This window comes from Malus domestica, chromosome 03 (genome assembly GCF_042453785.1).
Source record: "Malus domestica chromosome 03, GDT2T_hap1".
Taxonomy (NCBI): Eukaryota; Viridiplantae; Streptophyta; class Magnoliopsida; order Rosales; family Rosaceae; genus Malus; species Malus domestica.
Genome location: NC_091663.1, coordinates 45,698 through 73,239, shown reverse-complemented (window position 1 = coordinate 73,239; position 27,542 = coordinate 45,698). Strand labels below are relative to the sequence as shown.

General features: G+C 37.8%; 1 protein-coding gene across 6 annotated transcripts in view; it reads right to left on the bottom strand.

Moving 5' to 3' along the window:
• The window catches only part of LOC103421876 (TATA-binding protein-associated factor BTAF1-like), a 36,026-nt gene extending 8,858 nt beyond the window's left edge, over positions 1 to 27,168 (bottom strand). For 2 of the 6 annotated variants that reach the window (XR_011579079.1, XR_011579078.1), the window contains exons 1-25: positions 27,017 to 27,168; positions 26,561 to 26,859; positions 26,300 to 26,394; positions 24,932 to 25,146; positions 24,760 to 24,814; positions 23,937 to 24,018; positions 21,292 to 21,611; positions 20,461 to 20,569; positions 19,677 to 20,256; positions 19,357 to 19,489; positions 19,177 to 19,245; positions 15,342 to 15,553; positions 14,396 to 14,627; positions 13,452 to 13,625; positions 12,351 to 12,776; positions 11,818 to 12,261; positions 11,489 to 11,608; positions 10,927 to 11,406; positions 4,734 to 5,272; positions 3,851 to 4,340; positions 3,704 to 3,768; positions 2,701 to 2,805; positions 2,133 to 2,360; positions 1,781 to 2,044; positions 1,629 to 1,678 (exon numbers count right to left, since the gene is read on the bottom strand). Coding sequence is in view for 4 of the 6 variants with exons in the window: in XM_070818664.1 (XP_070674765.1) it covers positions 1,629 to 1,678; positions 1,781 to 2,044; positions 2,133 to 2,360; positions 2,701 to 2,805; positions 3,700 to 3,768; positions 3,851 to 4,340; positions 4,734 to 5,272; positions 10,927 to 11,406; positions 11,489 to 11,608; positions 11,818 to 12,261; positions 12,351 to 12,776; positions 13,452 to 13,625; positions 14,396 to 14,627; positions 15,342 to 15,553; positions 19,177 to 19,245; positions 19,357 to 19,489; positions 19,677 to 20,256; positions 20,461 to 20,569; positions 21,292 to 21,611; positions 23,937 to 24,018; positions 24,760 to 24,814; positions 24,932 to 25,146; positions 26,300 to 26,394; positions 26,561 to 26,609 (5,540 nt within the window). In the remaining 2 variants the exon portion in view is untranslated. Of the gene's footprint in view, positions 1 to 1,628; positions 1,679 to 1,780; positions 2,045 to 2,132; positions 2,361 to 2,700; positions 2,806 to 3,699; positions 3,769 to 3,850; positions 4,341 to 4,733; positions 5,273 to 10,926; positions 11,407 to 11,488; positions 11,609 to 11,817; positions 12,262 to 12,350; positions 12,777 to 13,451; positions 13,626 to 14,395; positions 14,628 to 15,341; positions 15,554 to 19,176; positions 19,246 to 19,356; positions 19,490 to 19,676; positions 20,257 to 20,460; positions 20,578 to 21,291; positions 21,612 to 23,936; positions 24,019 to 24,759; positions 24,815 to 24,931; positions 25,147 to 26,299; positions 26,395 to 26,560; positions 26,860 to 27,016 lie in introns of all 6 variants that reach the window. The other 4 variants (XM_070818664.1, XM_070818665.1, XM_070818667.1 and 1 more) reach the window with 3 other exon arrangements.
• Between the last annotated feature and the right edge of the window lie 374 nt (positions 27,169 to 27,542).

The following is a 27,542-nucleotide window of genomic DNA, read 5'->3' as shown; positions in this document are numbered from 1 at the left end:
TACTCTGTCAAAAGCAAAAGTATCCCATATCAGCAGGGTGGAACGTACTCTAGATTTGATGGACTTGTTTTGACCCTCAAATTCTTCAGTCGGCCTTATACTCTGGAGGAAACCAGAAAACCCTCCAGCTCAGTTCAAGAATAAGCCTGTGGAAAGTTACTTCTTCAAAAGCAAAAGTATCTCATATCATCTCTTCTCATTTTTCTTCTCTTTATCCTTCATGCTGCTGCAAGATGGGGAGAAGGTGAACAATCAGTCGGAGCTCTGATTGCTTACCTTGTCTGTCACCTCTTTCAGCAGACCCCCTAGCTCGGCGACTTGGGGGACTCCTACTACATGGTTTGTATCGCGCTTGACCAAGCCTGAAACTACAAGTAAGCTTCAAGTGAAATTGATACATTACCTTGTGCATCTCCACCAGTTAAAGATACCACCCCTGGATGGAGGAAGAGTACTTCCAGAGAAGATGCCACATCTACCTATGAGACAGATAAGGCAAGTCAAGACGACACCACACTCCGATACTTAGAAGTTTCGTGATTACGAGATCATTCTCCCACAATATTTCCTAATGTCATTTGTACTAAATCATTCACTTGTACTCACTAAATGAGAGCTTGAACCTATGTACTTGTGTAAACCCTTCACAATTAATGAGAACTCTTCTATTCCGTGGACGTAGCCAATCTGGGTGAACCACGTACATCTTGTGTTTGCTTTCCTATCTCTATCCATTTATATACTTATCCACACTAATGACTGGAGCAATCTAGCGAAGATCACAAAAAGCGATCGTTTTCGCTACCTAGGATCTATCTTGCAAGAGAACGGAGAATTAGATGGAGATCTCAACCATAGAATACGAGCTGGATGGAAAGAGTGCATCCGGCGTGTTGTGTGACCGTCGTAGGCCACTGAAGCTCAAGGGAAAATTTTATAGGACGGCAATAAGGCTAGCGATGTTGTATGGCACAGAATGTTGGGTGGTGAAGCATCAACACGTACACAAAATGGGTGTAGCGGAGATGAGGATGCTTCGTGGGATGTGTGGGCACACGAGAAAGGATAAGATTGGGAATGAGGATATCCGAGGTAAAGTAGGAGTAGCCGAAATTGTAGGAAAGATGAGAGAAAATCGGCTCCGGTGATTTTGAACATGTGCAAAGAAGGCCGACTGACGCTCCGGTTCGAAGATGTGACTACGGGACAGAGGTTCAGGGCCGAAGGGGTAGAAGAAGACCTAGGACAACTTTGGAAGAGACTCTAAGAAAAGACTTAGAGTACTTGGATCTAACGGAGGACATGACACAAAACCGAGCGCAATGGCGTTCTAGGATTCATATAGCCGACCCCACTTAGTGGGAAAAGGCTTTGTTGTTGTTGTTGTTGTTGTTGTCACATGTACTCAACCCACTGATTTCTGGCATATTAATTTTTCTAGGTCCAACAAAACAGATTTCTAACTGAAATATTTAAAACTCATGTAATACTGTTACTTATCAGAATTGTGGGTCAAGATTATGAGAGAATCAACACTAGAATAACTTTCCACTCCAAAACAGTCTTTCATAAAATTAGGAGACTTAAGCAACTAACACAGATGCATGATAGAGGTTCAGGAGACCAACCTCTTCATATGAGTGAGAAACAAGTCTCTTTCTATTAAGTCCAGAAATGCCTGCATGAGAAGGCATTGCACATTAAAAACCATGAATGTAAGCTAAGCACAGGTAGTTTAAAACAGAATTAACTGAATAAGTCAAACATAAACGAACAATACTTTATGTTGAGCAAATATCAAGACTCTGTGCTGCCCCACACTTATGGCACCTTCAGAACTAGAAGCATCAACACCTATTCCACACTCTTCAAGAATCTCCTGAAGAGCAACTAGTTTGGGAGAGTGGTATGGTTTGTGCAATTCTGAAACTGTATCAGAGCCTCCCGGTAGTAGCTCTGACAACAGGCATGCAATTGAATCAGGGACCTTTTCTCCAAGAACAAGCAATGGGTGACTGCAAAGTTTAAGCAAGTACTGAAGTGCCTGAAACAAGAACAAGTAACATCCATTCAATGATAGGAGCATACTGAAGCAAAAGAGAATTAAATACAAAAATAAATAACAAAATTACCTGAAAAACATGGGATGAAGCTCTAGGTGATTCACTACGCCCTCCTGTATCTGCTGACTCATTTTGTTTTACAATACTTGAGATCTCTTGTCTCACATGTGACCCAGAAAACTGTTCATACAATTTCAATTGTACAGGGCTCAGGTCACAGAACCTGTCCTGAATAATTTTCTCGGGAAGATCAGACAAGACTTCATCTTTTGTTCGACGGAGGAGGAAAGGCATGACCTATTTGACAGAATATTTTTTAGTTAGAAAAGTACCAACAATTTCTGCACAACTCTTATCACTTTTGCCAACAGTAAGTACTAAGCCAGCTAATTTCACCAGAAAAGAATCTCAGTGAACAATTTGCACTCTTTAAAATTCCAGAACTTGGAATGCACGGAAAATTTCATATATACTTGTAAAAGTTTGACCATTGTATTATTTTTCACATCAGTTTCCAGTGAGTTTGCAAGGTCAACTACCAAGGGGTCAAACATCAAGTAGCACAATTTTTTTAAGAAGTTTAATTTGCATAAAAAACAATAAAGAGGATGGAATCATAAAAAGGAAGGAAATTTACCTGCTTGTGCAATGCTTCCATCGCAAGTGCACCTGCTTCAGCATCCTTGGCAGAGCACTTAGGATCTCTGGCTGCCACCAGTGGTTTTCCATAAGCAGCTTGGAACTGCCCAAATAACGTTGAAACAACAGATTTATTTATTTATCAAATCAGACTGACAATCATCCAGGGAAATGCGTACACAGAATGTACATGCATCTAAAATTTTCAAGAGATTAGCAAATCATGAAAGAGGAATTATAATCACTTAAACTGACAATGGAAACTATCCAAACATGTAGTTGATTACGAGAAAGACACAGAATTTAAAATAATATTATTTTCTGATAGATGATGTTCATCTTCATCATACCAGACTCTTTAGTAACTTTATAAGTACACCCTTAACAGAAAGAAAACACAATGTAAGTTACACTCTAAAAATAATTGTACGCTCTTACTAACCCTCATTCTAGACTTTTAAGTGTGAAATCAGAGTAGTTTATCTCTTGATTATGTTATTCTCCAATTTGGAGGATATATATAGCAATACAAACTATCTCGATCAAGTATGAAACCAAATACAATAAGTCAAATAATATGAATCCTATGAATCTACTGCCTCCAATCTACATTTATTCTATAGAATCAACTCTTTTATTTATACGAGATTTCTTGTTCAAACTTTAGTCAAGAGTTCTGCTTCAACTCATGTCAGCCAACACTTTATCAGTAGTCTTTGTAGACCAAAGTTACAAAAATGGATGCTCACAGCCTCTGCTCCCAGAAAGCAGGGTTTAAGATTTTTCCAAATTAATCTATTTGAGTTCCTGTAAAGATTTATGTGGGTATCTATCAGAAAAATATTTATGTGGGTTTAGCCTGAAAGCCACCATGTGTTTTCAGAGTTTGTTTTTATGTTTACTTCTATAAGATAATTTTATCTGCCACATAAAAAGATTCAAATAAAGAAAACCAACAAAAGAATATAATATATAACAGAAGAAGGCTAAAACACACCTGCCTCTCTGTTCCAAGAAAGCCGGGCATTAGGAAATCAAAAAGGGACCACAAATCCATGACGTTATTCTACAACAAACAGTAGGTTCCTTTTCAGAAGAAAATAGAAAATCAGTTTTAAGGTAATTTCATGAATCAGTGAAAGACCAACCTGGATTGGTGTTCCACTCAATATCAAACGATGCTGGGCTTTCAATTGCTTCACTGAAAGTGTAATTTTCGACTTTGCATTCTTGATCACATGTCCTTCATCTAAGATACAATAGTTCCAGAGAAGCTTCCCAAGATAATCAATATCTTTGCGAACCACATCATATGATGTTATTATCACATTATGCTTTTCAAAATGTTCTCGAAGAGAAATGCGCTCTTGAGCAGAACCAACATATTGGAGTGTAGATATTATGGAAAGATCAATGTACTTCTCTATCTCAAAGGCCCAATGTCCAACAAGTGTTGATGGGCAAATAATTAAAGATGATGGAGGATTGCCGTCATTCAAAGTTCGATGCTCAACTATATCAGAAGCCACAATAGCAGATGCTTGAAGTGTCTTACCAAGACCCATATCATCACATAAGATTCCATGAAGCTTGAAACGTTTTAAAAAGGCTAACCAATTTATGCCTTCCTGTTGATACCTATAACCAAAAGGATCTGTTAGGAACCAGAATGTTGATGCAGTACAAAGTCAAACCAATTTATACATAACAGTAAGCCCTAAAAAATAGAGTGCTTCTATATCCACCCAACTAACAGTCAACCTCGGCAACCAAACTTCTAAGTGACTACCAGTAAGATATCCAACAATCGAGATGTATTTCCCCTCTTCTGCAATTCTAACCAGTATACATTATAAACATGGGTTTAGAATATTGCTACGCATCACGAATAAACTAGGCACAAACATAATTCAAAATGTCCCCAGTTCATTTAGAATTGTAGTCTTAGCTGTTGCAAAGATAAATATCAAGTCAAGTTTAAAAGTTTTAGGCTTAGCTACGACTTCATTCAAGATTAAGTATTTTAGCTACCTTCTCAGTGTCACTTTCAGTTCAGTACAAAGCTTGTAATCATCAATATGGGAGTTGTCAAGTAGTTGCTCCAGAAATGTTGCATCTTCTGCACTTCTGGAGAAACCTTCAGTTAGTCCAACAGGTGGAGGGAGGCCCCGTGTGAGTGGAAGAAGAGGTACAAGGGCAGCAAAGCTGCGAGTCACACTCTGTCTGACAGACTGATCACAATCACTCATACACCTTAGAAGAGGGACAACTAAGAAAGGAGCATATGGAACCAGCTCCACACCCAGTCCTTGGACAAGCAAACTAATAAGCATGCCTGCACCTTGTCTGGCATCAACAGATGTCATATCCCCTAACATGGGTATGACATTTTCAATTACAGCTCCCATCACATGCATTTCCATTGACTTGGCCATTGTGGTGATGCATCTAGAGGAAGCCAATCTAACAGCAGCATGGGAATGGTGAACACACTTAAATATGTATGGGAGAAGGGTGAGTAGTTTTGGTTTCAGATCCTCATTTAGCATTGGAGCAATAGAACGTACTACCTGCAAATTTTGAGACAAAATTTAGGTTTCAAGTCTGTAGGTCCACAAATTTTGATGGCTTACCATTTGTAATGCAATAACTCATGTTAGAATCTCAAATTCCTAAAAATGTTATGTCCTAATTTACAATCAAGTAAAGGTAGATAGTTCAGAACTAGAAAAAAAACCCAAAGAAAAGATCAATACATCTAAATTGTTATGGATAAAATAGACATTAGCAGCTAATGCAACAGGGTGAGCCAAATAGTTAGAAACAAAGCATGAACAAAAGAACTTCTGATAAGATTGGGTTAGTCTTTATTTTTTAACCTTTGGCCTTAAGAAAAATAAGGAGTCAAGAAATTAAGGATGGCCATTATTAACCACGAAATTACTACAAGCACAAAACCATTTGAGAATTGAGTGAAGCAGCTTCAAGTTGCCATGTTGAGTAAAGATGGATGTGCTTCTTAAATTTATCTTCCCCTTTTCTTCTAGTTCTCTGATTTTATTATTTTAAAATCCACTCCTCTTTTTATTTTTTTGGGTCAATACACACTTAATATTTTAGACAGTAGAAAAAATTTTAAAAAGGAAAAGGTAAAACAAATTGCATGAGCTTCCAGTTTTCATTCCACATACCCACAACATCTCAGTTCATGTAATTACTTTTCCTTAATTCTGAAACCCTGATTGGTCTTTGTGTTGTTATTTCGACTCCCCTTTGGATCTTGTTCTTTGATGCATCCGGCAATAGACTCAACTTAGCAATTGAGGATAACTAGAAACACACAAGATTTATACTTGTTCGGCAGAACTTCTGCCTACGTACAATTGTGATTTCTTTGGGTACAGAAAGCACAACTTCTTTGATTAATAATCGAGTATACAAAACTTTTGCAAACCCTAGAACTAACAAAAGACGAACCAAATCCTAACAATCTCCACCTTGGTGAATCTAACCAAGTTTGGACTGTTGCACCCCAAAGTATCCTTTTTTTTGGTGAACAGGGGGTGAAGACACCCCAAACCAAACTCAAGTATATTCGACCATTCTTGAAGCAGCTCGGAAACTTCAAGTACCCTCACCTAGGCAAACTTATTCTTGCCTCATTAAACCTCAAGTGAGGAGGTGATCCACCTTAATCAATCGACTAGATTGATCAAGTTCAAGCAATGCTAAAATTCCTTGGCTGACACTATCTTGGTATGAAAATATATGCCATTGTTGTCCGTATGAACCTTTTCAACCCAAATCTCCTTGGACTCCACCCAATCCTGCATTCTGTGATACCTCACTTCATGTGCTTTGATCTTCCATAAAAAAACCAGATTATTTGCCAAGTGAATTGCACTTTGATTGTCACATTTAAGCTTCATGTAATCCTGAGTGATTCCCAATTGGCTCACCAAACCACCAAGCCAAATTGCTTCCTTTCCAACTTCAGCCAAAGCAATGTACTACGCTCATGTGGTCCACAAAGCTACAATTGGTTGCAGTAGTGCCTTCCAACCTTCTCTTGTCCAAGTCCCCTACATAGTCGGCATCAACACATCCCATTGCACATATTAGGCAGCCCATGACATTAGCATAGGGCACCTTCTCCATCACCTGTTTCTCTTTTTTGAACTTAGACCACGTTTGGTATTGCTTTTTTCCACAAAAAAATTGCTCTCTTCAATGTTAAGCCATGAAAAAGTGTTCGATAAAACTAAAATATCATGCTTGTTTTAAAAGCAATGGAGTCTAGACAACAGTTTTTAAAGCAGTTTGTAGGTTGCTTTTAAAGGCTACTTTAAAAAAAGCAAAGTTGAGCCTTTTATGAATATTTTCAAACCCTGTAACACCCTCATAAATTTTAAAATGACATTGTTTAACCTCTTACACTCGTTTTATCCTTTGGAGAACAAAGTAATGGCCATTACATACTGCCACAAACATTAACCTTACACCACCACCGCCGTTTCCACCACCGTTGTTGCTACCACCATACCACCACCACCGTTGCCACCATCAAAACCACCACCAGCGCTATTTCAACCGCTACCATTGCCACCACCATCACCGCCATTGTGCCGTCACTGCCACCATCACAACAGCCGCCCATTGCCACTACTGTTGTTGTTGCCGCCCCAACTACTATTGTTACCTCTACACCCCAACAACCACACCCACTATTAGTACCGCCACCATACCCCCACTTTAGGACATTGTTGCCTGCTTAATCTGAATTGAGCCGCCAAAGGTGTCGAAACTATCCTTTGCTTCTAGCATATTGAACTTCTCAAGAACCTTTTGAATATACTTGGCTTCTGATATCCAAAGCATACTACCGGTCCTATCTCTCTGAATTTCCATGGCAAGGATTTTTTATGCAACACCTAGATTATTCAAGTCAAACTCCTTGCTCAACATCTTCTTTAAGTCTTGAACTCAGACTTGTCTTGACAAGCAATTAGCATGTTATCCACATATAGCAACAGCTATACGAACATCCCATCTTGAAATACATGATAGTACACAACAGTCATATAAGCATCTCTAAAATTAATTTTCAGCACAAGGGAGTCAAACCTCTTGTACCACTGCCTTAGAGACTACTTCAGGCTATACAAGGACTTCCTAAGCCAACACGCTAGGTTCTCTTTCCCATACTCGACAAACCCTTCTGGTTGAGCCAAGAAAATCATCTCCTCTAGACCCTCATAGAGAAACGCAGTCTTCACATCCATTTGCTCAATCTCTCTGCCATGTTGTGCTGCCATTCGTAAAAGCAATCTGATAAAAGTATGATTGACCACGGGTGAAAGGACTTCATCATAGTTCACCCTTTCCTTCTGTGAGTACCCCTTTGTCACGAACCTTGTTTTGAATTTCATGGCATCTTGTTCATGTAATCCTTTTTTCCTATACATCCACTTGCATCCAACTAGCTTTCTATCATTGGGCTTCGGAACCAACTCTCAAACAGAGTTCTTGAACAAAGTATTTCTTCTGTCATAGCACTTATCCAATTATCTCATTCATCACTTGCTATAGTTTCTTGATAAGTAGTTATCTCCTTGACTAATGTTAAAAGCATAATCAACTTCGTCTTGGTCAATCAAACCCAAACTTGTTAGGTTGCTTCTTGTTTCGAATGGGTTTGCAAGTGCCATGCATCTCTAGAATGTAGGTAAAATGTGGGTTGGAATTTGAACCCCTTGGGATATTTGAGCGAATTAGAGTGTTTGCAACATGCCTTGTTTCTTGCTCTACCTGATTCCTACCTAGTGATGATGTTGATGCTCTTCTTCTTCCTCAGGATTATCAAATTCGAATCCTTGCTCAATTGGCTCCACTTGAGCTTCATCTTCCCTTGGTCTGATGAATGGAATTCTTGTTGCTTCTTCTTCAGCATCATTCTTCTTCTCTCCAATGATCTTGACTTTGTTGAGAGGCATCGTTTCTGCACTCCTAATCAAGTAACTTGCATGATTAATCAAGTAACTTTCTGCACTCCAATCTTGCATGAAATCTCATGCTTCTCTCTTTCCACCAAAGTTCTATTTATTCTCTCAACAACTTCGTTTTGTTAGAGATTCTTCTTTACTATGAAGTGCCTCATGATGCCTTTCTGCTTACAATTATCAACAAACTCCTTGCTTGCATGCTCACCTCCATTGTCGCTTCCCATGTACTTGATCATTCTTCCAATTTGATTCTCGGTTTCTATCTTCCATTCCGAGAACTTTGCAAAAAACCTCGGATTTCTCTTTCATAAATAAACCCAAAATTTTCTAGGAAAATCATCTATAAAAAGGTCGTACCCAGTGCACAAGGCTCCCGCTTTACGCAGGGTCTGGGAGAGGTGAATGTCGGCTAGCCTTACCCCCATTTATGGAGAGGCTGCTCCCAAGTCTCGAACCCGAGACCTACCGCTCATGGGCAAAGGCACTTGCCATCGCACCAAGTGCGACCTCTAGGAAAATCATCTATAAAAGTAACAAAATACCTAAAGCCACCTAGGATTTAGTTGGCGCAAGATCCAAACATTTAAGTGAATATAGTTGAGTTGCTCCTTGCTTATTTACACTGGTACTTGCGAACAATACCTTTCTTTGCTTCTTGAGAACGCAATTCACAAAAACCCAGCTTGCAATTAGACATCCCTTCTTGCAACCTTCTTTTAGAAGGCCTACTGACGCTCCAGTTCGAAGATGTGACTACGGGATAGAGGTTCAAGGCCGAAGGGGTAGAGGAAGACCTAGGAAAACTTTGAAAGAGACCCTAAGAAAAGACTTAGAGTACTTGGATCTAACGGAGGACATGACACAAAACTGAGCGCAATGGCGTTCTAGGATTCAGATAGCCGACCCCACTTAGTGGGAAAAGGCTTTGTTGTTGGATTTCGACCTACCCTTATTGATGTTCTTTTCTTCCTTCGTCTTTGCCTGCCCCCTCTCCTTTCCTTTGACATAAAGGCCTTGAGAACTTTTAGCTATATCATCTAGTTTAGCATATCACTGAAGAGCTTGAATTACGTCCTCAAGATGTAGGGACTCCTCTCCGAACATTAAAGTTATTCGAAAGTGCTTGAAAGACGAGGGTAGAGACCTTAGCAAGATGATAGCCATATCATCATCTTTGTCAATTTCTTCGACATCCTTCTTCTAGTCAAAGCCCAAATAATTCATCCTTGAGAAATAGTTTATTGGACATGGTTTTGTCAACTTCTCCAACTTGTCTCATGCTTTCTTAGCAGTTATCGTTTCTGTCATGTGGGACCTGAATAATTTTGTGAGATGAATCTCGATGGAACTGTTCGCCTTCTTGAGAATCTTGGTCTATGTCAGTTTTGTCATGGCCTTTGGCTTCTCACCAAAGGGTACATCATCCAACTCTTGCTGTATCAGTATGTTCTTCATCATCCATTGCTAGTCTATGAAGTCATACTTGCCATCGCATAGCATCTTGAACCGATCTCTTGATATTTGTTGTTATTTTGACTCCCCTCCAGATCTTGTTCTTTGATGTATCCGACAATAGACTAAACTTATCAAATAGGGATAACTAGAAACATACAAGATTTATCCTAATTATGCAGAACTTTTGTCTACATCCAGTTGTGACCACGGCTTCTTTGATTAATAAAGTACTTCGCAAACCCTAGAAGTAACCCCTATCTTCTCTCGGCTTTCTCTGTTTTCTGCTAGCTTTTCAGCCCTTATCCCACCCTATTTATAAGTATAAGGTGCGGTTTACACTCCTATAATCTAATTAGGTATCCTAATCTATTTGGGATAGGAAAGCACACTTGCATTCCTATTATGTTTCTGCTTTTAGGATTCCTAATCTAATTGTACAAGAAAACTTAATTCTTTCTTAATCCTTGTAGGAAAAGAATCTGTGCACCTTCAGCTTTCCTAATACAATCCTAAGCAAAAGAGGACACCTAACAAAAGACAAACCAAATCCTAACACTCTGGTCCCTTATCTTTATTAGCGGTCTTGAATCCCATCATTTTAAAGTAACAAAAGAGCTTTAAATTAATAGACTGAATTTTCATATTTGTAACACCTTTTGACATTTAATGATGCATATGCACTATCATACGCAAAAATATTTGTACTGAATGCAGTCACAAGATTTAATATAAGTAAAATAACCAACTAAATCAAGGATGATAAGAACCTGGATATTATTTATCAAGATCTGGGGATCCTTCACAGATTCTAGAGTTTGTGTAATTTTCTTTTCATCTGCAGGATTAAGGGGCTCAATACTACTAGGCTTAAGCACTTCAGTGAGGCAATCCCATAGTTTTGGAAGCTTATCAAACAATGAAGCACCAAACCTCACACAAAGATGCCTCAAGGCAAGTTCAGAGCCTCGTCTGCTAATAAAGCCTTCAACCTTTGAGCGGTCTTCGTTACCAGCCAGAATGACCTTTGATTTCTGCTTACCAGTATTTGTCCCAAAAGATAGGAGATCTTGGTCATCAATAATATCTATGGAACAGATGACTGCAGCTTGAGGTGTTTCTCTAGGATCCACACATGTTAAATTACATATATTCTTAATTAACTTATCATTTGGGCTTCGGCTACGTGAAATACAATGAGAAATAAGCTCTGCAAGTGCCTCAGCTGCCTTCTCTTGTAGTATTTCCTCCTTCCAAAGAGATTTAAGACATATCAGATTAAATAACTAAGCAACCATAGAATTAAGAAAACAATTATATATAGGAGGTTACCTGTTCTCTTTTGATAGAAGCCATCAAAGGCAGAATAATTGGATTTAGTCGTTCAGGGAGCTCTGACATCCAAACAACAGAAGCAGCAACAAGAGAAGAGACAGTAACATGCAGATTGCTCTGCAGATTGTTGCAGAATGTAATAGTGAGCAAAAGGTAACGACTCAAATATAATTATAGAAATGGGGAATAACAAAACCCTTAATAAAAATGAAAAATGTCGACACTGCTCCAAGAATTCCATAAAATAAAATAAAAAACAAGAAGTATCCTTCAGCCTATCACTTAAAGAAGCATTTCAAAAATATGCAATTATGTCCCACAATTACCTGAACACATTTTAAATATCCACAAGTTGTCAAAAGTCGTCGTTTTGCTGACTCTATATCGTCAACAATGTGCCTTTCCAAAGAATCATTTCCCCCAATATCATTACACAACATTGGAAGTTTTGATGCAAAATTAATTGCATTGTCCACGTTCAACCTTTCCAAGTCAATTTTGGTAGTAGACAACAAACTCTGAAACATACCCGATGATTGAATAGCATTTAACAACTGACTAGCCTCACAACGCATCTTACAATACGTTCTTGAAAGCTCAGCATAAGGAAGACAAGGATCGTTTGTAGGGAAACCAGGTTCAGAGCATGCCAAGAAATCCAACATCAAATGTTTGAGATGGTTCAGAAAACCTGGCATAACTCCAGCGTTTTCAAACACATCTGCACTTTTAATCTCTTTGAACCAAGAAAGAAGAACCATAGATGCCACCTGATTGCATATGAGTAATGATTAAATATACCAATACTAAAAGAGGAAGGGGATGATGGTGGAAACTTGCATTTGAAATCAAATGGTACCTGCCGCTGGACACCAGATAAAGAGGTAAATGCTTTAGTCAGTGGATCGATTACATACTGCATTGAACCTTCATGCAATCTAGAAGCAAAAACTCCCAATGCAGCTGCAGTAACCACTCTGGTACGCATAACAGACATTTCAACATCCGCACCAACAACTATCTGAACATTATTGGTTGAAGCATCTCCACCTTTTTCCTCCGGAATGGATCCCTTCGAAGATTCCAACCCAATGTTTCTACAAGACTCATTTACAAGATTCACAGCTCTCATTTTAGCTGCTGCTTTAAAATGACTCTTTCGTGGGAGAGCAACAGGCCAAAACATTTTTGTAGAATCTAATGCTGATCCATACGGAGTAGTTGCAAGTCCTATCCAAGAGGACATATATGACCTTGCAGCAATTTCCAAGTCACCTAATGGACACTGGTATAACAGCCGGTTTTGGGGTGGGGGGAGAGTGTTAGAACGAGCATAAATTTTTACAAATAAGAATCAATAAAATGTAACCAAAAGCAAGAAACAGAAAGCAAGAGCAAAGGCATCAAATCAAGAAAATTAAGCAAAGACAGGAATAGATACTACTGCTGGTAATCATTACAAGTTCGGACAATTAAGAACAACTGATATATATATATATATATATATATTTTTTTTTTTTTTTTAAAAGAAACATTTATCATAACAAAAATTCACAATCAGTGATCAAGAAGCCGACCAGAATCCAGAGACAAAAAGGAAATTAACAGAGATCTACAGCAGCCACATAGAAAACTATGATAGAAACACCATAGCTGCCTTCCAACGAGTATGAAAGGATGAGCAAACATGGAAATACGTGGCGTGTCAATTGCATATATAAATGTAGAAATGTGGAAAACAATATCCAGGTAAAAGGAAAGGAGACTTCATAAGAGGCTTAGATTATTTGTGTCTCCAAATAAAAGTCCCACAGTCACGCTAATGCGAGACCAGGTGACATTTTCATATCTTCTTCTTGTTAACAAAAAACAAAATCAAGAAGCAGGATAACTACATCTTCAACGAGAAGAAATAAACAGAAGTACAATTAAAACCATTCATTATCACAAAGTAAAGAACCTGAACAAGGAGCCCCCAAACTCTCTCTGAACGTTTCAAAATTTCATCATTTGATTCAAGCAGTAAATTCTGAAAAACAATCCGAAGGGTATCACCCAAGATAAAAGAAGGCCAAAATGAAGTACTCGAAGACTCAGAGAGACTCCTTTTGTATCCTGCTTCAAGTAGTCGTTCCTGCAAATGAAAATGCATAGTAGAGAATTAACTGTACATCAACATATTACAGGCATGCAAACATATAATTACGCATACACCCTCCCACCCAAACAAACATGTATATATGCATACTTAAGAACATCTGAACCCGGATCCACAAGTAAGCATTTTATAAATGTCACGTACGAAATAGTACCAATAAAATAATTACATGTTTAAACACAAGAAAATATAACATTAGATAGATGGTAATGGAAAAATCACATCACTTGTGGTGGGACAACAGGAATAAACTGGCTTTGCTAATAATGCTATTGTTAGCTATGTTCACTCAGATACCAGACCAAAAGTCAATGCAAGTCACATTCTGGTCAATGGGGATTGGCAGCATCTTGCTAGATCCGATCAGCTTCTCATTTGTAATGGTTGTCTTGTTGTCCAATGAACATAATTAAAGGTCAAAATGTGGTGCGCACATCAGGAAATCTGGTTTCTTAAATAGTTACAACACTCCCAAAGCCAATAGGGGTGCCTTTGCTGAAGTGGCGAGGGTGAAACTGCCTTGATTTATGCATTGAATCATAGGCATGCTTTCATAACTTGGTTGCCGGTCAATATACATTAACAGATTTTTTGTTTTGGGCCTTTTTATTTCTTGCTCAAAACAAGACGCTTGTAGTGACAAAAGACAAAATGAATAAAGACTTTAATATAGAATTTATATATTTTTTTTAAAATGGTTGAAAATTGGATAACAAAACAACAGAGCCAAGAGAAGAGAAGTTTACCAACGTGCGGATAGCTGAATAACGAACTGATGTGATACTATGCCTCATAAAGGGCCACAATCGCGGTGCAAGTGTTGATAACATGAAAGGATTATCTTGCGAAATTAATCCTTCTCCCGTATCATCAATGCTACCCAATTCATTCAAATCAATCTCTTGTGATGTCAATGCCTCAAAAATCTTAGGAATCATGTCTTCCTGGGAATAGATTTCCGCCAAAAGATTCATTACGCTGCAAAACCAATATCCACGATTGAAAGGACTAAGATTCTATTTTGACAAAAGTTGGTTATAAGTTATATATCAGATTTTCACTATATTTACAAGCGTGTGATACCTCTTAAGCGGATAAGAATGTGCCAATAAGAATCTTTCTAATCACTTACAGTGCAGATTAAAATACAACTGCTTATTAAGTTTTTTTTTTTTTTTTCTATTAACATGCAAGTGTAACACAAACTTTATAACAATAATTGAGAAGCACAAAACATATGGACAACAAATCTGAAATCCGAGATGCACATACAAACTGAAGAAGACAAACTAAATTCCCCATATCAAGCTGATGTGTGTCAAAAGGCTAATCTTTTTTTTTTTCCACATAATTTATCACACCATATCATTTAGGGAAATTGCCGTATGTAACACCAGATTGCAAAGTTTTTCCAAAAATACCATCTTTCTGAAATCAATGCACAAATACCACCTATAAATATTTATAACAACCTCTGTTCTCCCTTTTCTCTCCAATTTTCCAAATCTTCCTCCTACCCCATCCTTTCTCTCCTCTTTGTTCGGTGAAGTGAGTGCGCACAAGACTTTCCTTATTTGTGTGCAAGACATCAATTATCTCATGAGGCATATTACCTTGAGAAGACTATGATGCATATATTAATAGAAAACAAAAAGACAAATTGACTACAAAATAATTAACAAACAAGTGTACCTGCTAGTGGATGGACTTAAATCATCCAAATCAAGTAATATATCCCAAAGCAACATCACTATAGAATGCAAAGTTTCACCCTTTAAAGCAACAATAGCAGCTGAGGTAGGTATCAAAGCATCTGCAGCTACTGCTCGAACATCATCATCGGGGTCCTCCAGGCCAGCTTTACATGCAGACAGGACCCGGTCAAGCAAATCATGAAGCATCTCCTGGTGTCATAAAAAGAAACATTTTTATAAAGAAACGATTGTATTAAGATCAAAAGAAAAAACAAAGAGGTTGGTCCAAAAGACCAAACCAGAAAAAATAAAACAAACACGACTTAGAAAGCAAAAACATAGAAAACACCGATTACAAACAAACGCATAAAAGCCATCAGAGAAAAGCCGCCTTCCAGTCTAGAAGACTAAGCACAAAAAGAAGGGAACTTAAACGAAAAGCTCCCAGTACTGTTCACTTTAACGAAAAACCACGTTTTTACACTAAAAAGTCAATCATGGTACTATTCACTTTACCCTTTATTTTGTCCTTATCCTTAAAACTCAAAGTTTTCAAGCCCCTTTCATTAGTGTTCCTTGAAAAGAATCATAGAAACTATAAAATGTGATTGACAAGAATCATAAAATGCAAAAAGAAACAACCAAACCAAAATGAGAGACGCTTATTCACAGATAAGCCTACGCATTGTGTTAAATCCACTGAGAATCTCAACAGGAGGGCTGGGTCAGGTGATGAGGATAGATTTTGCTTCACAAGTAAAGTAAAAAAGGAAACGGGTACATCATATCTCTCCCTCAATCCTCTTGAGGCACTCAACCTACCAATAATCACGGAGAAGTTAACCAAACTCAAGCAACAACTAATCATCTCCTACCAAACCCTATTCATTTCAAACGCATGATGTAAAAAGGCCAATCAACATGGCCGTAAATTTTATCAAACTTGATTCTAAAGACATATCCTTCCTTCTTAGCATCCACAATTCCTCAATCACCTCAATAGGCGTGGTGAAGCTTCATCCAAACTTGTTTTCCAATGAGGATAAACCGAAGCCAACACTTTTAGGTATGGTGGGAGTCCAACTCGTGAACAGAAAGCAGCTGGTTGAAAAGCCCATTAAGGAGGAGGTTAAGAAAAAATTTGTTTTTAATGAAACAAAGACAAAAACATGGTTGTAGATGGTTTTCCATAAGCAGCGTTTCAGCAATGTTGGGCAATTATGAAACTGGACTTCATGATAGTATTACAGAGGTCTACACCCCTTTTTGCCCGAATTGGTGCAAAACTGGAAAACAGAAGCGGTTTTCCACACGGCTTGCTTATAGTGCAGGGGTAGGATCAGTAAATGGAAATTCTCTGAGATTGAATTTCCTTCCATCCACTCTTCCCAAAGTGAGCAAATTGCATGTAGAGATCTGCAGGGGCTCATAGTTTAATTGATTGAAACGTACTGCTCATAACGGTTATATTATAGGTTCGAGCCCTACTAAGCCTACCACCCCCTTCTCTGCACCCGATACAAGGCAGTCAAAGTCCTCACCACCCTGCAGATCTCAATCTAGTCAGTGACAGCACCTGGAACCGCACACCATCCGCTGCCCATTCTATAACAAAAATTTGGGTTCCTTGAGAAACTTTAGATGCAGTGTTGGTGGGTTGCAACTTTTGTGGACTGCTAGTCAAATTTGATTGTGCTCCTCCCCATTGTTTATTTTTTATTTTTGACAAGAAACGGAACTTTTATTAACAGTAGTTACATCAAACAGATAAGAAATTCACCATCTAAAATACTAGCCGAAACCTCTCAAGGACAAATTTACAAAAATCAAAACTGAACCAAAACTCAATTATAGCTGCTAACACATCCATAGAGAATAGTCCTCATTCGTCACTCAAGCCCAAAGAGCTGCCCAACATTTAACTCTATCCCATAGTTCATCTACTCCCACTCCCTTATAGTCCTCAAAGATTCTTCTATTACACTCCAACCAAATGTTCCAACAAACTACCAACACCAAACTGCCCCCACAAAGTTTTAGCTTTCTTCCCCCTACCTAGATCCTAGAGCCTCCAACTTGGTGCTTAGAAGCTCAAAGCATCCCTTTGGAATAACCCAGCTAGCTCTAAATTCCTTAAACTTCCAACCACAGCTTTGCTGTATGCAATAAGAACAAAGTAGAAAAACAAGATTGACGCTCTCCTCCGATGATTTACACAGACAACACCACCGTCGCTTTTAAGTATTGACCTTCCCAATAGCCACTTACCACGCAAGGACTTCAATTTTTGGAGCCCTCCCCATTTTTTATATTCTGCTTACTACTTTTATTAATACATATATTCTATTTCTTACCAAAGAAAAAAAACAATTCCTTAAACATACCCATTAGAAACTGTGGATCAAATATAATTGTCCATATTACAGTGCCTTAAGTGGAAGCTCTTCAATAAAATAAAATAAAAAGTGGAGCCCTCCCCAAATTTCACCAAGATGTTTTGAGATGAAACCTCACATCTGGATGGGGCAATGGACTGTAGGTCCGTGACACAACCCAAACTTGGACCTAAGCAGGGAGGTAAGGGAAATATTGATGCAACTTGGGAAGGGCCGAAAGAAGTGGTTCACAAACAAGTGGAACCAGATCCCACAGTTTAGGCTGGGACACTAGGCTCATTATTATCTTTGAGGTGGCGCAGCCATAGGGTCAGATGGCTAAACCCAATAGGTGGAGCAGACTCGAGAAAATCTTAATGCGATAATGATACCTAGGGACCAATCAATCCTCAAGATGGAGTTGCCCGTGAGATTTTCCAGCAAATTGGGATGATGATACCTAGGGATGGACGGTTATGATAATTCAATAGGACTTGAACGAGGAATTGTGATTTGATCCAAGGTGGAGAATGTAAGGAATGGTGTATTAAATAAAATTGTCCCATATTACAGAAGTGAATGTCCATGCTAGGGTATATTAAGAATGAGGTCTTCCTAATATACATTGAGGACTTTTGAGATAAAATTTCAGATAGATGGGTCCATAAAGCCTGACCCGACCAAATAATGGACTTAGGCGGTAAAGTTAGGGATAATAACGATGCAAACCGGGGGAGCAGCCACCAATAGACACTGCAACCCATCTTTCCTTTAAGAGTAATGGAAATTATACCAGTTGCGCTGTGCATACCTCACACTAAAATACATAAAAATAAACCTATGGCTCATTATCAGTAAATTAGAACAAACACCATGACAACAATAAGTGTTATAAACAAACACTTAACAGGGCTAAATTGGAGGGGTCAAAAACCCCTTGGCTATCCACTTACCATGTTCTAATTGATTATTACTTGTGAACTTCCCTTGGTGCCCTTCTCTCATCGCAAAATCAGCAGGCTGTTTTCTAAAGTTTGAGTTTGAAGTGTGAGCGTAATGTTATCAAGGGCTTACATGTGAGAAACCCTTTATTTATTTGCATGTCATTTCTTTAAGGAAATTTAAAAGGATGCAAAAAATCCATCAAGAAAAAGAATCTATGGATTCCATATAGATCCTGTTTGTTTATTCATTTACAGATCGAAAAGAAATGGTCAAACATCCAAATATTACTTAATACCTCAACTTCTAAATACCTGAAGTACAAAGAATCACCACAAAAACTATTATCCGCATCATAAAACTTTGAGCTCTATATTATGGAAAATAGTAAAAAAAAAAAAAACACATGACACATCAAACAACACATTGTTTCATTTAGTAATGTCCAAAATATGCATGGTACTCCAGCAAATCGCAAATTATCTCAAAATACTGCAAACAGAAACAAATACTTACCTGCCTCACAGCAACTAGATACTTAATACCCAATAGGCTTCCATGACGAATTTCCCATTCTGGTCTACACTGAACAAATCAAAATATCAGAAGCATAAATACCACAAAAACCAGTAATAACAACCAAGTGGAACCAATATACAGCACTAAAAGCATGGCAATGCCATAGCTGACATTTACCTGCATCTTCAGCAAGATGTTCAGTGTTTCATGAACTAAAGTGGGATGCATGTATTTGAACACAACACCCAATGCTTGAGCACAGGTTTCACGTACTGGAGCAACTACCTGATCAGAGACATAATCTCCAAAACTGTACCCATAATAAACAGAAAAAAAAATAAAAAATTATTTTATCATATGGAGATGCATGGAGTTTCATACTAACATCCACATAATTTAGAACTAAGCAAATTAATAAATTAGCATGCCTACTTTTTGTTTTTTTTAATTCTTTTGGATAAAAGGCAGACTTGACTGAAAAGAAAAAAAAGTCATACCGGTCTAGTGACAAGACACACAAGAAACGAATTGCACAATCTTGAAGAAATTCACAATTTTTAAGCCATGAATGCCTAGCCAGTTTAACCAAGTTCATCATATCACTATTTTCAGAGAGCCTTTTCAGCACATCCATTTTCTGAAAGGATCCCTTATTGTCAGACTGGGCCTTTAACTCAGTTGTCTGAGCTGGTTGCTCACATGGCTCCACCTTAACAGAGCTAACATGAAGTTGACCATTAACCTGCCCAGAAGGCGACTTACAACTGCTGTCTTCTACCTGTATACTGACATCAAAATCCCCACTCTTGCTGGTAGAGACCATAGTATCCATAAATGGAGATGTAACATCTTCAAACTTTGGTTTTTTCAGTTCTGGTTCAGATTCATCAATAGGAACTTGCGTATTCCAATCAATCTCTCTGTCTCTCTTCATTGTAGATGACGTGCATTTATTTTCTAATTCCACAAACATTGCACCCTCCAGGCTCAAGTCAGGCATAAATACTCCAGCAGAAGCACCTTGATGGGTTAAAATTTCTCTCAAAGCCATCACGCTACCATGGCGTACCTCCCAAACTTGGAAAACAAAAAATTAAAAACAATATTGTAAGACTAAATATCACTTAAAAGCAATTATAAAAGCATATTATCAATATATATATATATATATATAGATACATATATACACATAGATAGATGAAGAAAAACAGGACAGCCACTTAAAGGCTACACTGAGAAGGCAGCCTAAGCCCTGCTAGAAATAAAATAATAGAAGCCAACCTGGATCAAACATATCTAGGATTAGTTCCTCAACGAAGCTATGAAAAGGCCACCGCCCTTCTCCATCATGTTCAACTTTTTCTTCGTGATTATCAAGGTCCAAAAATTCCTGCATAGCTAATAAACATTAAATGCAGAAACTTATTCCCCACAAAGGCGAAACTAGTGAGAAGGAAGAAACCAAATTTATTCTGCAACAGAACAATGGTTAGGAAATTTACACCTGAATATCATAAGATGTGAAACCTCTTAAAACAATAGCAAATGCGAAAATGAATAATTCAATAGCATGTAGAGATCAGCCTTTAAAATCTTGTGAAACCTAGTATCAAATCCCAAACAAACCAGTGCATCAATAACCTATAGCTAGTAGAAGAGTAAACCTTCAAGTTGAAAACTTTTGAGCTATCATAAGCTCATAACCAAATTATTCCTATACAAATGTCATTTAAATCATTGATGAACTATGATAATACATAAATAACTAATTATATTTCCTCGTTTCTTCGCCCCTATAATCATCCCCTTCATGATCCTTATCTCCCCTTAACAAGGCTTAATTATATATAAAAAACTTAAATGATAATTCAAGCAACCTTATCATGAAAACTGCATGCAAAATTTATCCAACAAATACAGCGTGTCCCTCAATTGCCTACTCTTGAAGTTTACTCCACAAACTTTTTCAATGACACTCCTTCAAAATATATATTATTCAACACTTCATATTTTATTACAACCAATTAAGAAGCGTTTGTATGAAATGGCATACAACATTCACATCAGCTAGTACCAAAAAAAAATAATAATAATCAGTAGGCAACCTAGTACCTTATTAGTCCCGAATGAGTCAGGACATGCCCCCTTTGGTGGTATATTTTGAGCACATGACACCTCCACATCCCCATCCTCAGACCAACCTTTTGACTGGTCTTTCGAAGTGATTTTTGCTTTTCGTTTTAAAAGATTCAATTCCCTGGGACTTGGCCTTTTTGATAAGACACTAGGAACCATATTTGCAACTAATTGCTGAATACTATGTGATGTATAAACTCTTGGATTAGTCCCATTCCCATGCGAGTTGTGTAAAATAAGGTCTTCATCTTTTATCATATCATTCACATCCATGAACCGCTCACATATATCCAAACCTGTATAATAAACAGAGAGATTTCTATTAGACCCAAGAGATTGAATTGCAAGTTAGCACACCATAATTAATGTTCACAATGACTACATTACCGATAAAATAAAACACCACTAACTACATATTCTGGTATTTAACAATGGTCTTCCCCCCTGTTGAGAATATCGCGTTTAAGAATGGGAAAAACAGAACAAACACGGGAAGTCGAAAACAAAATAACCAAGACAAATAACACCGAGAATTAACGTGGTTTGGCCATATGTGCCTAAGTCCACGGGACAACAACAATCTTTCACTATATCAATAATGAGTACAACCAATAATCTTGCCAAGTCTCTAGAATAGGCTTGACGAAAAAACCTGAAAGAACAAGAACAAGAACAAGAAATACACTTACTCTTTTCTTTGCTCTTGCACACACCTTACCCTTACAATATTCTCTCAGTCTAATCCCTTGAGTGGTATACAAAATATTGTTTTGCTCCCAAATTCAAAACCAGTGCAATAGCCCCTTTATATAGACAAAATAAAGGTCTTCTTCAACAAGGATTATTAATCCTAATTGGAATCTAGTTATGAATCCTTCTCCAATTGAGAAACTAACTCCAAATGGGAAAACAATTTAAATTGGGTACAATTGAGAAAACCACTCTAATTAAGAAAACCACTCCAATTGGGAAAACCACTCAATCTTCTAAGTCTATAATTCCTAATAGACTTAGGACAACTCATCATGGCTGGAACATGGGCTGGAAAAACCCAACACCCTCTTGGTACAGCACTGCATGGATTAGCAAAACGGTGAGTGATCTAACATATCAAGACTTTTGGCTTCATTGTATCCATCTATATCAGTACGATATAGAGAATAAAGCTAAGGTTTGTCAGTTGGGTTATGCCCAGAGATTGTTCTTTTATATTAAAGAACCATAAATTACCTGGAAATGGGAAGAAGAAAGCCAAGGTTTTATGGTATCAGCGATTTTGGGCAACATCAATGGAAAGAAATAGGCTGATCTTTGAGGACCTCACAGACAGCAGGAATAAAGAGTTATGGGATAAAGACCGTAATGGTCGTCATTATGGGCTTCCGTTTCCTGAGTTTAGAGATTGTTCTTTTTCAGATATCTGGCTTAACCGAAAAGCTGCTAATTGTTAATTTTATGGAGTTTCGTAGAGGTGTTGAGTTTAGGGTGATCATGCTCACGTTTCTGCTTTTTTCTACTTTATGGACATCTAGTCTGCTCATGAAATTTATTGTTTAAGCATTAAGATTTCGCCTCCTTTCAGAAGAGGGAAGAGGGACTGGACAGCTGTTGTATTCTAGCTGTATAGTTTATATTGGAGTGAGATAGAGTAGGCTTGCAATGTATCAGCTTTGCTCATGCGGTGATTTGGGTCCATACGATGGAGAATTGGAGATAAACAGAAGGATCTTTGACAATTTTCTTGAGTTGGTTTCATGGAGCTCTGGGAAAGGACTCTGTTTATGGCTGTTCTTTGAACTTGATTCCTCAGAGTTCATGGGAATTTCATTTTCTTTGCTTCGGCTTGACTGGAAGGTGGCTGTCCTATAACGGTTTTAGGTCTTTTCCCAGCTGTTTGTGCTGGGTGGTTTTTTTTTCTGTGTGTTTCAGAGTTAGTCCTCGACCGACCTCTTTATTGTTTTTCTTCTTTTTAATACCCATATCACATATCAGAGAAAAAACAAAAGAAAAAAACTCCAGATTTTAGCCCAAGATCAAAAAGAAAACCCAACACTAAGTGGGTCGGCTGTATGAATCCACCTAAAAAAGAAAACACATTAAGGAAAAAAATTCCACATTAAAAATCATAATCTGGTGTGTGGGGAGGGGAGTACATGGTCATTGGCTTGCAGGTGGGATTTTGGTGATAGTTCCAATGGGTGGGTGGGTGAATGACATTTGGGTGGTGGTGTGTGTTTGCTAGACAGAGAAAGGTGGGCCCCACTATGCCATGTGGCAGCCAACAAAAGGCCACAACAAGGCCAAACTCAGCAATAAGGAATATGAATCATCAGATATGCAGTTCAGATACATGTCTCCAATCCAATGATAGCTAAACTTATTCTCAAGTGGACAGTGTCTAGTGATTGTCTTTTCCCATCCAATCACTAGAAAACATAATGGTTCAAAGAGCCAATCATCTTATCAGTATTAGTAGATTGAACTTTAAAAATTAACCATTACACTCTCCCCAACAATCATACACTGTCCACGCTACAAAGACAACAACCTAAAGGGGATTTATCTTTTTTCCTTTTTGGCCCCGGTATATTATCAGTGCAAAAAACTAAACTATTACTAACCTAAACGACGTCGAAGTGTTTGTTTCTGTCGAGCCAGTTTCTCCCTCGGGCTCTTCATATGATCATTTGCAACATCATACTCCTGTTCCAAAAAAGAAAGCATCCATTATAAAGAAGAAATGAAGACTCAGACAAAGCATATTTTTTTCAATCAGAAAAAAAAAAAAAAAAAAGAAACATAATCAAAAGCTCACAAAAAAATTAACCAAATTAGGCCATCCTCTTGCACAAACAAGCATCTGCAATTCAAAAGGCAGTATCCACAATTCTCTATATCTTTTATAAGAAGCCGAGATGTTCTTTAAAATCAGAAAAGTGATCCGTTCAAGAATTATTAAACTGTGTCAGCCTTTTTAATATATCACTTAATCAGACCACTTATCCATTCATTTTATGAAGCCATAGATCACCATAGATCACCTAGCACAATCAATGAGCAACATAATTCCTTTTAGAAATTTAGATATGAATAATCATTAAAATAGATTAAACAAACATAAAATAAAATAGGGAGAGAAGAACTATAACTCCATCTCTGATCTCTTTATTTTGTTTTAATATATCTTGCGTCTAAAATGTGGCACAGATACATAAATAAATAGTTAAAAATGGCTAGACTGGTCTGTTAATGTTTCCCACAATTATCTTGTCGTAAACACGAACAAACATTAACACACACATAAATGATAGAATTGCACATTGACATGGACAATTTAAAGAAACTGCCTATTTAAATTACATAATCAAAAAGTGAAATTTAGACATCTTCCCTCTTCACATAAGTGCAATTATGTCAACAAACATACAATAGACACTGCATTACCTGTCCCCCAGATGCAAACAGAGCACCAAACTCCAAAACCTTTTTGAGATCAAAGCTGTTAACAAAATTCAAAGTTAGATAAACAGCCATGTCTCCAAGAAAACTCGTGTATTCACAGGCACAAATCAAAAGCCAACCAAACAAGAGCATTACAAGTGTACAATAATCCCACCTTCTAAATGACGTGCCAGCAACGTTAGAATCAAAAATAGGGAAGGCAACCATATCTTCAATAGAACCAGATATCCCAGCATCAGCCACCTTCGATTTAATACAAGTAAAGAGTTCAATCAAAGAGGTGTGCTTCACATTCTCAGCAATAGCCCCAACAGCATGAGCGGCAGCAACCCTTGTATCCCAGTTTTTGCTACGAAGATATTGGGAGACCTAACCTCGCAAGTTACATAAGTTAAAGACAAATTTTTTCACAAAAAAGAAATTAATAAATTCAAAATGGAATATGTAAGAAACAAAAATCTACCCTACAACAGAAACTGACATAAAACTTTTTACATCAAACAAACCAACCATAGGCCAGAGCATCTATCAACAAAAACCAAAACAAAGAGAAAGTTATACAACAGTTAATGAGAAATCGGTTTCATATATTTTTCTTTCTTTTGAGAGGAAACGCAAAAATCATGGCAGTCAGTTTTAACTCACAGTTGAATAACAGATGAAAGGAATAAATGCAGATGCGTTGTGTTATTCAAAATGGCTGGGACAGTTTTAGTTCGTGTACAATAGAGATGCTACTGTTGAAGTTCGTGTATATTCTCTTAGTAGTTCGTGTACAGTTTGGCATGACTTTGGGTTAGCTGTCCTTTAATAAATGTTTCTTTTTTATTTCGGATTCCTGACAATAGAGATGCTACTGTTGAAGTTTATATTTAATATAAGGCTCTTGTTTAAGCACATTGAAAATAACTTAACTTTACTTGGTGGTGAATGTATAAAGAAAGTGGGAAGCTAAATTTTCTTGTAAGACACTAAAGTTGTAAATTTGCTGGTTTATTGGTGTTGTGCGCTAAAGTTGTACATCTATTTGGTATCCATTTTGTTGTGCGCTCAATAGAGTTGTACATTTGTTGGTTTGTTGGAAGGGCTGATGCCACAATCATAAGAATAGCAAATTTTGCGTGAAAGGCACTACCAGACATTTGGAGGTATTTGAAATTAATATATAGGGTTAAAAATACTTTTACTTAGAAATTTATATTAGTGGATGTTAGCTCTTAGCAGCCCTCGTATTCTTTCTTGGATTTCTATCTTTTCATTACCATATATCAGACCTTAACCGGTTTCTCCCTATCTTGAATGAAAACGGAAAAAAGTGAAGCTCTACCTAGCTCTCTAAAAACAAAAAATGGCGAACATGTTTAAGCTTAGTCACCAGAGAAATGAAGTAGTTGAAATGTTGATTTTCGAATAAAACTCAACTTCTTCATTGGTTTAGTTACATTTTCAAGGCAGCAAAGATGCAGATGATATAGTGTGCATGGTGTAACTGCACGAAAGCCACCGTGGAAGTCAGTAGTACCTTTTTCAACAGAGAGCTCAAGTCCTGAGGATGCGCTTTGGCAATGTCCCCTATCTGCCGAGCAGCTGTAAATCTGGTCGCTTGGGTTGAACCAGCTATCAGGATTGGGTTAAAGAAAAAGTCAGTTTGAAACTTTGAAACCAAAGAATTGGGAGATTGAGGAAAGGGGGTGATCCGTAACCAAACTAAACAACATGCATTCAACAACAATTTAATTTAATACAGCTGAAAATATAAGCAAAGGAAAAGGTTGAAGGATACTGTCCAAGAGAGTGAGGAGGCGGTGGAGACGAGAGGACTGCTGGGCCATAATAGATCATCCCAACTCTTCTTTCCTCGGTGCCAACAATCTAAGTACTAGTAATAAATAATAGTAGTAACGCTGTAAACTCTCTTCTTCTTCGTTGCCGTCGCTTTCAACAAGTGAGGTCAATGGAACCAAGATATACAATCTTCAGAGTTTTTTTTCCATTACAGAGGAGAACGTGTTTCAGTCCAGACACCAAATGCGTTCCCGACGACCGCGTTTCAGTCCAGACACCAAATGCGTCAGATGGCTTCTGCAAATCCGCACAATTTTTGAAGATTTCAGATAATTTTGAAAAAAAATTAAGCAAACCAAGAGGAAGAGGGCAAAGCAAGTGCGAAAGCATTAGATCGAGCCAGCAATAAGCAATCAGCACCAGAGGAGGCGATGGCACCGGCAAGACGACTTACCTGAACAAGTGCAAGATAAGGCAGCCTAGTGTCTCTCCTTCCTTCTTCCACGGTGGCCTTGGTTTCTTCCCCAACCGCGTTTACGGCGACTGCTAATGGTTTTAATTTTTTTTAATTCCTTTATTTTTCCGTTGGCTTAGTAGACACGACACGGAGCTTGAATTTCCTCTTTTCTACTCTTTTAAAGACAAATTCGGTTTTCTTTTGGGCTTTTCGGTTGCTGATTCATAATGGGCTTGGTATTACATTTGGGCCCGATGGGTTGAAATCGGGTTACCAACCAAGGCCTAGTTTGTGTGAAAAGCTATCGAAGCCAAGATAACTCACAACAAGCACCTGTCATAGCTCTATACTCAGCTTCGGTCGAAGATAATGATATTGTCTTCTATCTTTTTTATCTCCAATAAATTAAGGAGGATCCAAAAAATATGCAATAACTTGTAGTAGACCTTCGAGTAATTGGGCAACTTGCCTGGTCCGAGTCATAGTAAGCCCTCAAAGCTAATTTGTTTTGTGAGGAAAAGAA